This window comes from Sceloporus undulatus, chromosome 6 (assembly GCF_019175285.1).
Source record: "Sceloporus undulatus isolate JIND9_A2432 ecotype Alabama chromosome 6, SceUnd_v1.1, whole genome shotgun sequence".
NCBI lineage: Eukaryota > Metazoa > Chordata > Lepidosauria > Squamata > Phrynosomatidae > Sceloporus > Sceloporus undulatus.
In genome coordinates this window covers 102,899,851-102,915,509 of record NC_056527.1, presented here as the reverse complement: position 1 = coordinate 102,915,509, position 15,659 = coordinate 102,899,851, and the positions used below count along the sequence as shown (strand labels likewise).

The 15,659-nt window shown below is 45.1% G+C and overlaps 1 protein-coding gene across 2 annotated transcripts in view; it reads left to right on the top strand.

The window, feature by feature from the left end:
* Positions 1-1,418: 1,418 nt before the first annotated feature.
* PAQR4 (progestin and adipoQ receptor family member 4) overlaps positions 1,419-15,659 on the top strand; it is a 30,249-nt gene continuing 16,008 nt past the window's right edge. For both annotated transcript variants that reach the window (XM_042475380.1, XM_042475379.1), the window contains exon 1: positions 1,419-1,685. In XM_042475380.1, coding sequence (XP_042331314.1) covers positions 1,520-1,685 — 166 coding nt within the window. In that variant the 5' untranslated portion in view covers positions 1,419-1,519. The remainder of the gene's footprint in view (positions 1,686-15,659) is intronic.

Here is a 15,659-nt window from a genome sequence, read left to right as displayed (position 1 = left end):
TCCATCTGCACCCCAGCAGCTTCCCAAAGGTAGATCCCAAATGCAGAAACTATCATGCTGGATTAATAAGGCATAAGAGTAATGAACATGTATGTTGTCATAATGATCAATCATTCACTAGGTTTTCTTACGTTCTGCATAGGCAAGGAGGTGCCTATTGTATTCCTTATGAATGTGAAAATAGCCTGGGCCATGAGTCATGGATCAAGATATGAGTGAAAGGGTGCAATTCCAAAGTGTACAAACATTGGTACAACAATCCCAACCCACTCAGGGTTGCTTACTGTATTAATAATGTGGAGGAACTCCTCTGTGACTCCATTTGCCTTCTCCAAAATACTAGTGTGGATTGGAGCCCTTTCATACTACACAGTTATGGCACTACGGTTCCACTTTAGTTGTTGCAGCTGCATGTTGTAGAATCCTGGGATTTGTAGTATGGCAAGGCACTAGGCTTCTCTGGCAGAGAATTTTTAATACCTCTCCCTAAATTGCAAATCACAGGATTCTGTGGGATGGGACCATGTCAGTTAAAGTGGAATAATAACGCTATGTAGTGTGCCCCTAATTCCTGCAAATGCGGAAGGTCCACTGCACTAGCAGCAACACAGAGATGTTGAAATGCAGCAGGACCAGCCCCGGACAGAGAGTGGATGGGTTGCACTGTGATCCCTAGTGCCCCTTCCTTTCCTGAATCCACCTTGCACCTCTGAGATTAGACACTCCATGTATGGTAGGAGCCTATGCTGCAGAATTAGGAGCCTTTGCTGCAGGCATCGCTATCATAAAAATGCCTGCGGACCTCCTTATGCAAGCAGCATTATCCCCATCCAGGATTATAGGAAGGGATCAATGCCTGCTGCTGCTGCTGCTGCAATTTCAGAGGAGACTTTTTCTAAGCAGTGTGGCTTTTCCACATTAAGCCTATACCCCCTCCCGCCATTAGGGGGCGCGCTCTGCTCCCATTTCCCATTGGGCCTACGCCGCCGCGGTTATCCAGCTGGAAGGGGAGTGGCCTCCCTCCAGTTATGCAAATCTTCGACGCCCTCTGTTCACACCGGGTGGGCGGGGATTCGCTTTATGCTAATTATAGAAAGCTGCGTTTTTTCCACCGCGGCCGTGGATAGGCTCCGGCGCGGAAGAAGGGGGCGTGGTTTAGCTTCACACACAATGTAACCCTCCCGCGCCCTTAGTGGACAGAATCTCGGCGAGGGCCGCGCGAAAAGCCGACCAATGGCTGTGCGGCGCCGGGATTTATGCAAATGAGCGGGCGGGGCCGAGCGGCGTTTGGCGGGGCGGGAAAGAGGGCTGCCTTTTGGCATGTATTATGTTAATGAGGGCGGTGGGCGGAGCGACGGCGTAAGGGAAAGCCCGAGGCTGCAGCATCAGCAGCAACGGCAGCGAGGAGAGGAGGAAGAAGAGGAGGAGGAGGATGAAGCGGAGGACGATGGCGGCGGCGGAGGCGAGGCGGGCATCGCGGCTGCCGGGCGGGAGCTGACCCCGGGGGGGGAGCCCGGCCATGGCCTTCCTGGGGGGGCCCCGGCTCCTGGACTGGGCCAGCTCCCCCCCTCACCTCCAGTTCAACCGCTTCGTCCTGACCGGGTACCGGCCCATCAGCTCCGGGACCGGATGCCTCCGCAGCCTCTTCTACCTGCACAACGAGCTGGGCAACATCTACACCCACGGTGAGCCTGGAGGAGGGGGCCAAGGCCCGGCAGGCAGACCCCCTTCGCCCCTCACCCGCCCCGGGACGCCCTCCCAAGATCAGCCGCCTCAGCCGCCGCTTCTTACCGCCCTTCAGTCATCCCTGGAACCCCCACTTTCTCCCCCCTTGAGCCTCCCTTTATTCCTTCATCCACCTCTGAACCTCCACTTCTTCCCCCTGAACCACCGCTTTCCACCCCTTTCTGCCCCTTGAAGCTCCCCTTCTTCCCTCATCCGCCCCTGAACCCCCACTCCTTCCCCCTTTGAGCCTTCACTTCTCCCCCTTGAACCCCCACTCCTTCCTTCCCTTGAATCTCCACTTTCTCCTCCACTTTCTCCTCCACTTTCTGCCCCCCTGAACCACTCCCTTCTGTCCCTTCCATCCCTTGACCCTCCTCCTATCTCATCATCTACCCCTTAAACCCTCACTTCTCCCCCATTCCACACTTTGCACCCCCACTCCTCCCCCCCGCACCTCCACTTTCCTCCCCATCCACCCCCCGCCCCCCACGCACCTCCCCCTTATGCCTCCTCTTAATTCCTCATCTGCCCCTGAACCTCCACTTTCTCTCATTGAACCCTTCTTCTTCCCTCCCTTGAGCCTCCACTTTCTGCCCCATCCACCCCTTGAACCCCTGCTTCTTCACCCCTTGATTCTCCCCTTCTTCCCCATCCACCCCTTGAACCTCCAGGTTCTCTCCCATCCACTCTCTTGAACCCCCACTTCTTCCCCTCTTGACATCTCTGTGTTGCTGCTAGTAGTAATCCTAAGTGGTGGTGTGCGCCATCAAGTCGTTTCCAACTTATGGTGACCCTATCATGGGGTTTTCTTGCCCAGTTTACTTCAGAGGGGGTTCGCCATTGCCATCCTTTGAGGCTGAGAGAGTGTGACTTGCCCAAGGCCACCCAGTGGGGTTTCCATAGCCAAGCTGGGATTTGAACTCTGGTCTCCAGAGTCACCAATGCTCAAACCACTGTGCCACACTGGCTCTCACACAATAGTGTGTGTGTGGGTATGTTGTGTGCCTTCAAGTCATTTCAGACTTACAGAGACCCTAAGGCGGCCTTATAGTGGGGTTTTCATGATAAGTTTCTTCAGAGGGGGTTCGCCATGGCCATCCTCTGAGGCTGAGAGAGTGTGACTTGCCCAAAGCCACCCAATGGAGTTTGTATGGCTGAGCTGGGATTCAAATCCTGGTCTCCAGAGTCGCAGTCCAAGGCTCAAACCACTACACTAGTGATTCTAGTGGAAGACTACGGTCTTCCAGATGTTTTGGACTTCAACTCCCAGAATTCCTGAGGGTTGACCAAGCTGGCAAGGACTTCTGGGAGTTGAAGTCCGAAACACCTGGAGGACCAAAGTTTGGGAATCTCTGCACTACACTCTGTTGGCTCTCTACATAATAAATTGTAGTAATGATACATTTTATCCCTGGCTTCACATCTCCAGGATCTCACATCACCCTCTTTTAAGACATGAATTTCCCACCCCCCAAAAGGCATGGGGTTCCCTCTTATTCCATTTGGCACTTCTGTCCCCCAACAGCACTTCTATTTCATTGTCCCTCTCCTCAATGTCTAGTCCTCCATTGGATTTGGTTTCTGGGCTATGGACGGGTCTGGTGACTTTCCTTGCACCCTTTTCCCCATTCTATATGCATCTCTTGCAACTGCATTCCAAAACACACTGCAGAAGTAATCCACTTTGAGACCGCTTTAACTGCCCTGGCTCAGTGCTAGGGAACCCTGGGAATTGTAGTTTGTAGTGGCACCAGAGCTCTCTGACAGAGAAGGGTAATTGTCTCACAAAACTACAGTTGCCAGAATTCCCTAGCATTGAGCCAGGGCAGTTAAAGTGGTTTCAAATTGGATAATTTCTGCAGAGCATTTTGGATCTCAGTCTTTCAGGGGTGAGATTTAGTCATCTGCTCTTCTTTGCCAGAGTTTGGGGCAAAGTTGTTGAGCTGGTGGTGGAATTGGGCTTCTTACTGGGAATTTTTCCCCTCTTGGCTTTTTATTGAGCGTGGTTTGGTGGCTGAGCAGCTGAGAGTTTGCAAAGAGGGGCCAAGGCTTAGAAGCAGAGCTGATGCTTGGGATGCTGAAGGGCCCAGATCCAGGCCTTGAGTTCAAGAGTGGATCCCAGGCTGCAGAAGTAATGCAGTTTGACATCACTTTAATCACTATAGTACTATCCTATGGGTTGGGATTTGTAGTTTTATAAGGTCTTGAGCCTTCTCTGCCAAAGAGTGCTTGTGGATGTTGTTGTGTGCCTTCAAGTCGTTTCTGGCTTATGGCGACCCTAAGGCAAACCTATCATGGGGTTTACTTGGCATGTTTCTTCAAAAGAGGGTTGCCATTGCCATCCTCTGAGGCTGAGAGAGAGTGACTTATCCAAAGTTACTCAGTGGGTTTCCATGGCCAAGCTGGAATTCGAACCTTGGCCTCCTAGTCTACTAGTCCAATGCTCAAAACCATCACCACACTGCCTCTCAAAGGGTGCTAGTGCCCCACAAAGCTACAGATCCCAGGGTTCTCTAGGATGCACCTGTGGCAGTTAAAATGGTGTCAAACTGCACTATATCTATTATTTATTGAAGTTATAGCACACCTCTTGTGAGTTCTGCTCCTTCTCACTTATTCGTCACAACAGCTGTGCAAGGTAGGTCTGGCTGAGAGAGCATAACTGGCCAAAGGCCACTCGGTGAGTTTCATGGGTCAGTGGGGATTTGAACCTGGATCTCCTGAGTTCTACCAGAGTGTGGTACCACTGTATCCCACTCTGGTGTTGGGGTCAACACCTTGTTGGTTGAAAGACATAGTACACCGGATGCAAAAGCTTTGGAGAACTGAGGATATGATTTCACAAAGGCATCTCTTCACTCATCTTTTGTGTCTTTGTTCCAAGTGAACTGGAACCAAGCGTGTGTGTGTTTTGAATGTCGCCTCCATTCATTGCTAAGCTTGAGTACCAGTCTTGGCAAAATGTGCAGTGTGCCTTTATCCTTGGTTCTAGTCAGAATCTGCTCTGCTGGCTTTGCCTGGAGTACACTCTGAAAACATTTGATGGCAAGCCCTATTTTGGCTTGGGCAGGAGGAATTCAATATTTGTCTTCCATCACAACAGCAACTTCTCCTTTTGCTGTGGGAAAGGGACAAGTGAGGCAATGCAAGATTTCCTGTTCTCTTGTTGTGTTGTTGAGTACAGCCTTGTGTATACGACCACAGAACTAACCCACCCTGCCTACTTCCCCACAGATAACTGTGTGAACAATGTGGAAATGGGGTTAGTGATGCCACAAACTGCTGCTCTTGCAACTATCTTCCTGGTGATACCAGGAGGGGAGACAGACTGGGGAAAATGACTACAGATTTGCCTTGAGATCCCCGGATGGAAGATTTGTAAATAAGAAGAAAGCTAGTGTGCTTTTTTGGGTTGAAGCATTGGACTGGACATATGAGATCTGGGTTTGAGATTTACTGAGCCCCAATATTCACTTTCTGATGGTGGACCAGTCTGCTCTGGACTACATCACAGGGTTGTTGTGAGGACAAACTGAGGCAGAAGCGAGTCATGTACGTTGTTGCCTTGAGTTTATTGGAGGAGAGGTGTGATCTTTGTGTAGTAATAAATATTGTACATTTATAAATAAATGAATGATCAGGACAAGGCTAATAAAATATTCTTAGTCTGCAGTAGATATTTTGTGTATGTGTCCGGCCCACTTTGCCAATCCATTCTTGGTGGTTTGTTCCTGTTGCTGTGTGCCTTCAAGGCATTTCTGACTTATGGCGCCCCTAAGGTGAACCTATCATAGGGTTTTCTTGGCATGTTTCTTCAGAGGGGTTTTGCCATTGCCATCCTCTGAGGCCGAGAGAGTGTGATTTGCCCAAGTTTACCCTGAGGGTTTCCATGACCGAACCTGGATTTGAACCATGGTCTCCCGGTATACTAGTCCAACACTCAGACCATTCCACTGTGCAGGCTCATATTGTCAGTGGTACAACTGGGTAATTTTAAACTGTGGCCCCATTTGTTTTACAGGTAGCTCCCCCTTTCTTTACAGTGGTTCCCAAACTTTGGTCCTCCAGATGTCCCAGAATTCCCGACTGTTGTCCAAGCTGGCTAGGGCTTCTGGGAGCTGAAGTCCAAACCCGGAGGACCAATGTTTGGGAAGCACTGTGAGAAGGTAATGGCATCTGTATTACTTATTTCATATTGTGTTAAGTGAGCCTTGTGATCCTTGGTGACGCTCCTGCTCATTCTGCTGAATGGGACCTGATCTTCTCCTTCGCAGTCTTGCCACTACCCACCATCTTGATACACTTGGTACACTTTCTGTTCTTAATGTGTACCTGAGGCTGTACAAACAAGGAAGTTGCTGAGCACCTGGAAGGTCATGATATAAATTATGTCTTGTGGGCTGCACACTGAGCAGCTCTGTTTGAGGCTGATGAAGGAGAAGGAATACCGGTTATTTGTTCATTTATTTATTGAATTTGTATGTTGGTCTCAAGGCAGCTTAAAAACTATATATTAAAAAAGCATAAATACAAAAGTTATATAAAATACAGTGAAACTATTTATGCGTGTAGATATTTCTTCTCCCAGTATTCAAAGTGCATCGTAGTCATTGCCTTATGAAAACTTACATCAGCCTTGTAAGGCACACTTATCCTTCCCTGTATTGCAAGTTGTGGGATCTCTGAAGATTTCAGGTATGCTCTCCAGCGAATTGGGACTTGAACCCACGGCATCCTATCTCAGAGTCTTGGTTATTACCATGAATTATCTTTTATGTTTGCAAGGATGTCTTGAAATTAAAAAAACAAAAAACACCACTTCTTTTATGGTTCAGTTCAGACAGATCTGTTTTCCTCATCCTCAAATATTTGGGCAGCCCTTCCTAAATGTACGTGCTGTTTTCTGTTCCCAAAAACAATTCTAGTCCTTTCAGTTGTAGAGTTGTACTGAAAACTATACAAGCAGGACCCTTTTGCCCACTAGGAAGTAATACAATTAAATCAGTTTTAGATCCATTAAACAATCTCTTATTGTGTTCTGATTGTTTTGACACAATACCTCATCCCTTTGCCCTTTGTACTACAAATTTCTGGCTACAGCCCTAACTCGCATTCAGAACCCAAAACATGTGAAGAAATTATTCCTGTGTCCCAGAGCCTGATCAGAGGCAGCCTTTGTTTATTTATTCATTTGTTCATGTTGGGGACCTGAGTGAGATATCCTCTGATATGCCCATGTACGTTCCCCTTCTTACATCATGGAAGAAAAGTGGAATAATAGGAGAGAAAAAAGTACTTTTTGATCATGCGTAGAGTGCTTTTCTCTCACCATTGAGCCACTACCACAGTTCCTATGCAGCAAGATTGGGAAGCAGAATATGGTTTCCTGGTGCCTCTTAAAATTGAAACATTTGGGTTCCTCCCTATATACCCCAATCCCTTCGAGAAATAATGAAGGAACATCTCCGCACTGTGGACAAGTTGATTTGCCTGAAATAATATGGAGAGTTAATAGAGAAAAAGTGACAGCCAGTGATTTGTGGAAGAAGTTGCAAAGGGAAGTTGTGAGGTTGCTCTTTCTGAAATGTTCTCCCGAGCCAACCAATAAACTGGTTTTCCTTATAAGGCTAATACTTATTTCCATTTTCCCCATGCCTTTACTAGTTCCTTCCTTGCATGTCCGGAACTCAGCAAGTTGCTGGTTGTGACTTGTCCTGAATGAGGGACAGAGCAGACCTTAGAAAAGGTAGCTCTTTGTATTACAACTCCCAGAATACCCCAGGAGTTCTTTGGAGTTCCAGTCCAAAGAGCTACCTTTTCTAAGCTCTGGGAAGGGACAAATGCTAGTTTATGCTAACCATCTTTGTCCATTGGGTAAAAGGAGATGTCAAAATCTATTGCAAACCTATCTGTTGAAACGATTACCTAAGACATGCAATCTGGGTGTTTGTGAGTCTTAACACACCTCTTGCATCAACTCTCTCCTTTTGGGCATGATCTACTTAAGAAGCACTTAACTTCTGGGGAGATATTAGTTTGTTCAAGGTGCTTCAGAGATATCCAGAGCCTTGACTCCGATAGCCCAGTGTTGTCTCCTCTTACAGGTTTTCTAGGACAGGAGTGGGAATCGCTCTCCAAATGGATCACACTGTTGCTGTTGTAGGATCTTGTACAGGTGAACTTGCCCACTGGAGCTGCCAGAAATCCACTCCCTTCCAGTTTGTGTAGCCCTCCAGAGGTTATTAGACTTCAACATCCAGCAGCCTCAGCCCATAGCCAACATGACGGATGATGAAAGATTCTGGGAGTTTCAATTCAGTAGCATCTGGAGGGATCCACAGTCCCCACAGTGCCCTTGGGGGTGCTTAGTCAGTATGATACCATTGAATTATGGGCCGTTTGGTGTCAAGTTTGTATCTTGGCTTAAAAAAATGAAGATACAGGTGTCAAAGAAGACTTATAATTTGCATTCTTTACTACTAATATGGGTTGCGTTGCCAGGTTTTCAAAACAGCAATAAAGGACAGTTGAGATTCATGACAATCAGGCTTGACAACCAGGAGGTAGTTATTAGCGAGTTTGTGATGAAATATCAAACCAAGCCATGTGTTTCTCTTTAAAATTTCTACATCATCCACAACCATAAATTATATGATGCACACATTTCTAGCTTTATGAATGGCCCACACCCCAAACTATCGGGTGGGGAGCATCTTGATTTAGTCTGTTTTAAAAAAAAAACTTCCCTCAAATAGACTTGCATTTTAATAAGGGACAACTGTTAGTCCCAGGAGGTACATACTTTCATACCTTCAAATCCCTTGTAATAAGAGATACAGGGCAACCCTAAATATGGGGTAACAAACAGGCAAAGATCATAATGTGGATTGTGAACTTTCCACTGGGACTTTCAATGAGGATCTGTTTTAAAAAGCATACTTCATTGTGATGTAATAAGCACATGAGGACTCTGTTTTTCTGTGTGGGTGTTTGTGTGAGAGAGAGAAAAATTCAATGGGGATCTGTTTTTAAAAAAGCACACTTCATTGTGCTAAGTACAATTCCTCTTGTCTGCTTCTGGGGTGTATATTTCTACCCATAAGGTCTAGACACGAGATTCAACATGGCATAGTGGTTTGAGCATTCGATTATGACTTTGAAAGCCAGGGTGCGAATCCCAGCTCGGCCATGGAAACCCACTGAGTGACCTTGGGCAAGTCACACTCTCTCAGCCTCAGAGGCGAACAATGGCAAACCCCCTCTGAAGAAACTTGCCAAAAAAAAAAAAACCTGTGATAGGTTTGCCTTCGGTTCGCCATAAGTCTGAAACGACTTGAAGGCAAACACCACACTTGCTTGTTTTTAAAAAGGAAAGTTGAGACTTTCAGGAAACCATTGTAGGTTCTATCATTCTGTGCCTCCCTCCATCCAACTTGCAGTCCTGCAGAGAGGTATACAAATATTTCTCCCCAGCAGTCTTCTACTCCAATATCTGGCTTTCAGTATCTGCTCCTACACAAGTCAACAAGAGCTGTAAGGGAGAGAGTTGTTCTTTTCCCTGCTGGTGTCAAATGAGGGCAAAGAGCATTGGGGAAAAACAGTGGAGCAATTATCGCTGTGTAAAGTGTTGAAAGGCAGTTGTAGAGGCCGAGTAACTGTTGGCCAACCAAGCTCAGCAGCTTTGAATTATACTTGCACACCTCAGAGGTGCAAAGAAAGAAATCCAAGGAGAGAACCAATAGGCCTGAAGATGTGTGGGTGTTTAATGGATCAATATCCCCCAGGCTCCTGGGTGTGTTTCTTTTCCCACTCCTGAAAATGGAGCAAGGCTCTGGGTTAGAGCTGCAGATTTCTAACTCCTAAACCAGGGGGGAATTTATTTGTGTGTTTATTTGTGTCTGCAGCGCAATCCCTGCAGTGGTACCAAGGATTCAGGGATCCATGAAGATCTGTGAACCATTATCCTACAAGGATACAACATCCTGGACCACGTTTGTCAACTGTTTTCCTTCTGCAGGAAACTGAACCAGGTTTGAAGCAGTTTGAAAACTGCTGGGTTAGAAGGTTACAACGAGATCCAGGATGGTGTAGTGGTTTGAGCATTGGACCATGACTCTGGAGATCAGAGTTCGAATCCCAGCTCAACCATGTGAACCCACTGGGTGACCTTAGGCAAGTGACATGCTCTGATCTGCAGAGGAAGGCCATGGCAAACCCCTCCAAAGAAACTTGCCAAGAACTCCCCATGATAGGTTTGCTTTAAGGTCACCATAGGTCGGAAAGGATTTGAAGGCACACAACCACAACAAGAACTGCTAGCAAGCATGGTGTAATTATCTGAGCATTGTACTATGCTTCTGGAGAGCAGGATTCAATTTACCACTTGGACATGTAAACCCACTTGGGCAAGTCACATGCTCTCATCCTCAGAGGAGGGCAGTGGCAGACCTCCTCTGAAAACATCTTGCCAAAAAAACAAAACAAAACCCATGGACAGCTTGCCTTAGGGTTACCACAAGTCAGAAACAACTTGAAGGCACACAACAACTACAGATGGTTACAACCTCTGTGGTGTGTGTGTGTGTGTGTGTGTGTGTGTGTGTATGAGGAGGACTGCGTCCTTCAAAACTAGAGGTGTTCTGCTTAGAAGAAACTTTGAGTCAGGAAATTGTTGTAATTGTGTTCTGCTGAGCCAGGTGAAATATGTGTGTGTGTGCTTACACTAGTTTCCCAAAGGAATTGCCTTGCAGACGCTGATTAGTTTGGGTGCAGGACAAGGTGGGGATCTCCAGGGAGAGCAGCACGTACCAGACACCTGGGAACTGCCTAGCAGCATAGGCGCTTGAGACTGGGTCCAAAGGGAGTAATTTTTTGTTGGGTGGGTGGAAATTAGGATGTTAAAACAGCCAATGAGGCGTAATGATTTGAGTATTGGATTACAGCTCTGGAGACCAGGGTACGAATCCCTTCTTAGCCATGGAAACCCACTGGTTGACCTTGATCAGGTCACATTCTCTCTAGTGCCACAACAAACTACAAATCCCAGGAGGCAAATGCAAACCTCCTCTGAACAAGCCTTGCCAAGAAAACCCCATGATTGGTGCACCTAAAAGATCATGATAAGCTAGAAGTGACTTGAAGGCACACAACCGCAAGAAGAAATATTAAAAACTGCTGTGGTTGAACTAGCCGAAAGTCAGTCAAGTAGGGCAGGGAAAGTTTTTTTTGAGGGGGCAAAGGGGGCTAGTCTTGCTGATTGATGGATTTTGCAAGTTATAATGTACTCCAAAAATTAATTTTTCCAGGATCTAGTCTAACATTTTGTGGCCAGCTGGAGGCCTCTGGGATGCTCAAAATGCTGGGCATGAGAGTGATCCAATCATCCAACTATTCCTTATTTTGCCCCTGTTTATCTAGTCCTCATAGATATATTGCATATGGAGGCTCCATTCAGCTATTGTGGCCGTTGGATGTGTGGTATCTTATTTACATATTTATGGATACATTCCAGGCCTTCACCTTGTGGTGGAGATATTCCTTATGTTTGTTCTGTACTCCAGAAAGATGCATTTAATTGCTAAGACTAGATATTTACTTACATACCTACTTTACTTACATTAGTTACAATTCTGTTCCACTTTTGGTGGTTGGGTTAATTATTATTTTACTTGCTTATTTTTATTGGTTACATTTGCACCCAGCCTTTCTGCATATGACGCTACTCCTCCCTACTTTATACTCATAACAACCCGGCGAAGTAGGTCAGGTGGAGTCTGGAGAAAGAGTGGCTGGCCTGAGGTTACTTTGCAATTAAATATCATGGCCCAATGGATACTGGAACCTGGTTCTACCAGGTGCTAGTTCAACACTGCCCATTATACTAAAATGCCACTTCCAACTCTGAAACTCTTTCAAGGGACAATGGTCTGACTTGAGCATAGAGCAGATCTGGTCTGTTCGTGAGAGCCTTTTGCTCTAAGTTCATTTTCCCTCCTCACAGAGCCCAGGAGTCCTGCTGTGAATTACCTTTCCAGTCCTGGTGGGTTAAGCGCTGTTGATCCTGACTAATCCAGGCACAAAGCAAGAGGGTGTCAGAGTCATTTTGTTCTTCTGGCCTTCCATTAAGAACTGGAGGCAGGGACCTTTCATGGAGCCAGGATGCAGAGGATTAGAAAGGCCTGCCCAGGAAAATGATTATTTTTATAGTTTTTTGTGGGTTTTTCAGGCTATGTGGCCATGTTTTAGAAGAGTTTCTTCCTGACGTTTTGCCAGCATCTGTGAAGATGCCAGCCACAGATGCTGGTGAAACATCCAGAAGAAACTCTTCTAGAACATGGCCACATAGCCTGAAAAACCCACCAAAAACTATGGATGTCGGCCATGAAAGCCTTTGACTTCACATTGATTATTTTTATTTTTTTAATTCCTCTTCCCAAGTATTCTGAAAGGCACAAGAGGCCGGAATGCCCCCTGATGTGAAAGATCATCCCACACAAACCAGGAGCTTTGTCTCCTTCCTCTTGACCACCCATGTTTGTTCTTGAGGCCTCAGTTTGCTTCCAAAATCTGTAAAATAGGGTTATTGTAACTCTGTGGTGCCATACGTCCAAGCCTTTGGAGCAGAGATTCCGGTCCTTATTCAGCAGAATGAACAGGAGAAACCTCCAAATGGCAGAAGTAATGGATTTCAATCCCACTCCAGGAATTAGTTAGTTTTAAATATTGGTCTGAATTTGAATTTAAATATTGATCTGAATTTAAATACTTGGTTTTAAATATTGGTCTGAATTAGCCTTAACCCTCAGCAACTGAAAAATAATTACACCCAGGTGTGAAGCCAAATACCAGCCAATGCCCTTGCATCCCCAATGTCAATTTTGCCCTTGCCACTGCAATTTTCCTTTGCTCACCATAGAGTTACTGTACATATTCTAAGTTGACCTCATGTATAAGTCGAGGGCAAATTTAAGGGTGAAAATTATGGATTTATCTATGACCCATGGATAAGTTGAGGGTAAAACTTAGAGGCATATAGCAAAGTATCTAAAAGATGAAGCAAAGCAAAACAATGTCAAAGAATGTACAAAATTCCAACAGACATAAGTCTTTGTGCTTACTCTTAAGGCTAGATGGATGAGAGCATAGAGAGGGTCAGTGCTTCCCAGACAGATTATACTCTTGCTTTTCACCAGGGGATGGTTCCTTCTTTTAAATAAGAGTTAAGATACAGTACTTACATTGACCCATGAATATGTTGACTCAGGTTTTTTGAGTCAATTTTTGACCTAAATTTCTAGACTTATACATGAGTATATACAGTAAGTCGGAAATGATGGCACACAACAACGAACCCCAAATTTCTAGCATTGCAGTAACTTCGAACTCAAAAAGTGGGTGAGGAGTGTAGGCAAAGTTACCAAGGGAATGTCAGTAGAGCAAATATAGGTTCTATCTCTCCATACCATCCTAAGTGAGAACCACAACAACAACATCTTGACAAAATGCCAGCCTGTGGACAAACACCGTCATATTTTTCTTTCTCCTGAATGATTTTTAACACTGATGAAGAAACCAGTGGAGCTTTGAAACCTTGATGCATGTCTTTTGTGCATTTTGGTTGATCAAATAAGGATATCCCTGTTTTGAGGATTTTGGATGCATTCTGTTGGTTAATGATATTCAGTTTCTCACTCTGTAATGATAGAAATGGGAGGGCAATGCTCTCGTCCCCATCCCCAAAATCTACCTTAATCCTCCCTCACACTTTGCTCCTGTCAATAGTTGTGTGAAAGATGTGACTATGCTTCATCTCTGTTTTCTGATTTTGGTTTCATACATTTTCGTGTGTGAACATTTTGATGGCCTATACTGTATGTTTGTATGGCATCAAGCCATAAACTACCTTCAATTGTGTGTGTATGAGAGAAATAGGGAAGAACTCCCTCTCCCTTTATTTATTTAAGTAAATAAATATGGGGAGTCAACTTTATTTGCCTGTGTTATCTGACCTCTTCTGCAACTTATTGGAAATGGCCTGCGTGCATAAACAGGATGTTATGTGGAGCTCTTAAGTCATTTTTCCTAACAGTCTTACTCAGCACCTCAATGCCGTCTTTCTGGCTTCACTGGCAACTGCACACCTGTGTTTTGGGTTTATCTTTGCACCTCTAAGGGCTACGTGCCTATTATTGATATCTGTACTGTGCTGAATTTTGTCCTGGATGCTAAATATTTCTACTTTGATCATGTGTTTGCCTGTTTGTTTCTCTTATGTTTTTTTAAATACATACAGTACTTTTTCCAAGGAAGCTCAGGGTGTCACCTGCTATCCCTACTAGTCACCATTTTTCCATTTTATCATTGCACAACAATCCTTTGAGGTAGGTTGGGATAGTGATTGAGATAGTGGCTGGCCTACGTTCACATAGTAACCTTCATGGAGTTTTGAGTCTGAATGCAACTACTTTTAGTACAACAACCTAACCACTGCACCATGCTGGGTTTTTTTTTAAGACACAGAGAAAACAAAGCACTGGAAACGACAAGTGGGGAATACTGATGTTTTCAGCAGTGGATCATTGGGTTCTGAGGCAGGCTTTTCTGACCCGCCTATAAAGATGTGGCATAGAAAGGAAAGCAGCCTTCCCTAATCCAGTGCCCTCCAAATGGGTTGGATTTAGCTTAGATAACAACTCCCAGAATCCACCAGCCAGCGCACCTACTAGCCATGTTGGCAGGAAATTAAGGGCACTTTTGGTTCAAAACCCAAACTTTTCCAAGTTCTGGACTACAACCTCCATCATCCTCAGATGGCACTGTCATTGGGGTGGATACAACAGGAGTGAGATGTGACTGGGGGAATTTGGCAGGTTTTGCATTGCATGGAATGTGTGGCAGTGGTACCCGCACTCAGTTGGACTGGAGGCAGCTGCCCGGGTAATGTGAGCTGTTCTGGATTTCTTGACCTTGTGGGACATATGTGTAGCTGAGAGGTAGAACAAGGACACTGGGCTGGAATTCTGTCCCTTTTCCCCATGTAGCTAAGAGTAAGACTGGACTGTCTCATCATCTGTTTGGGTTCGAGGAAGCAACTGAAAAAGTGTGAGTGAAGCAACACCTTCAAAATCCCAGCCTGATCCAGCTCTGAGCACTTTACACAGAGGTCTTAGAACATTGTGTTCTATGTGGCAAACTGTGGCTGGTCTTCCTTGTTAATTGTTAAATTAACACATCCAAACAGAAAAGTACAGTACAAAATAAAAAACCATAAAGATATAGTCGTCCTTCCGTATCCATTGGATTCTTTTTATCCATGGATTCAACCATCCATGGTTTGAAAATATTTTTAAAAATATAAATTCCAATAAGAAAACCTTGATTTTGCCATTTTATATAAGGGGCACCATTTTACTACCCTATTGTCTATAATGGGACTTGAGTATCCATGGATTTTAGTATCCATGGGGGTCCTGGAATCAAACCCCACTGTATATAGTACCAGATAAAATCAAAATCTATGATTATGCTGGTTCCTCACACAGTACATTCGGTTTCAAACAGAGAACATTTCTCTCTCAACCTTTTCCACCCTCTCAGCTCCACAAAAGCCCTATTCATATCACCACCATTCTTCTCTTCTTTACTGGCCCTCTCTGTTTCTAACTGGCCCTATGTAACCCCTTTTACATACAAGCTTCTTTGCTTTTTAAAATAATTGTTTTAAAATTATAACCATAGACATACATATCCCCGCATTCCATGAGTTGTGACTGGCTGCTTGCTCAATTTCTTGTATCAGGAAGCATTTTGCTCCAGTGAGATGAACTATGGTGTTGTTCCCCTTATACAGATATGAAAACTGAGTCAGAGAGGCTGGGATTCAGCCAAGATCTTAGGCGATGGAAACCACACGGATTATAAAATTTTGCTTTAAA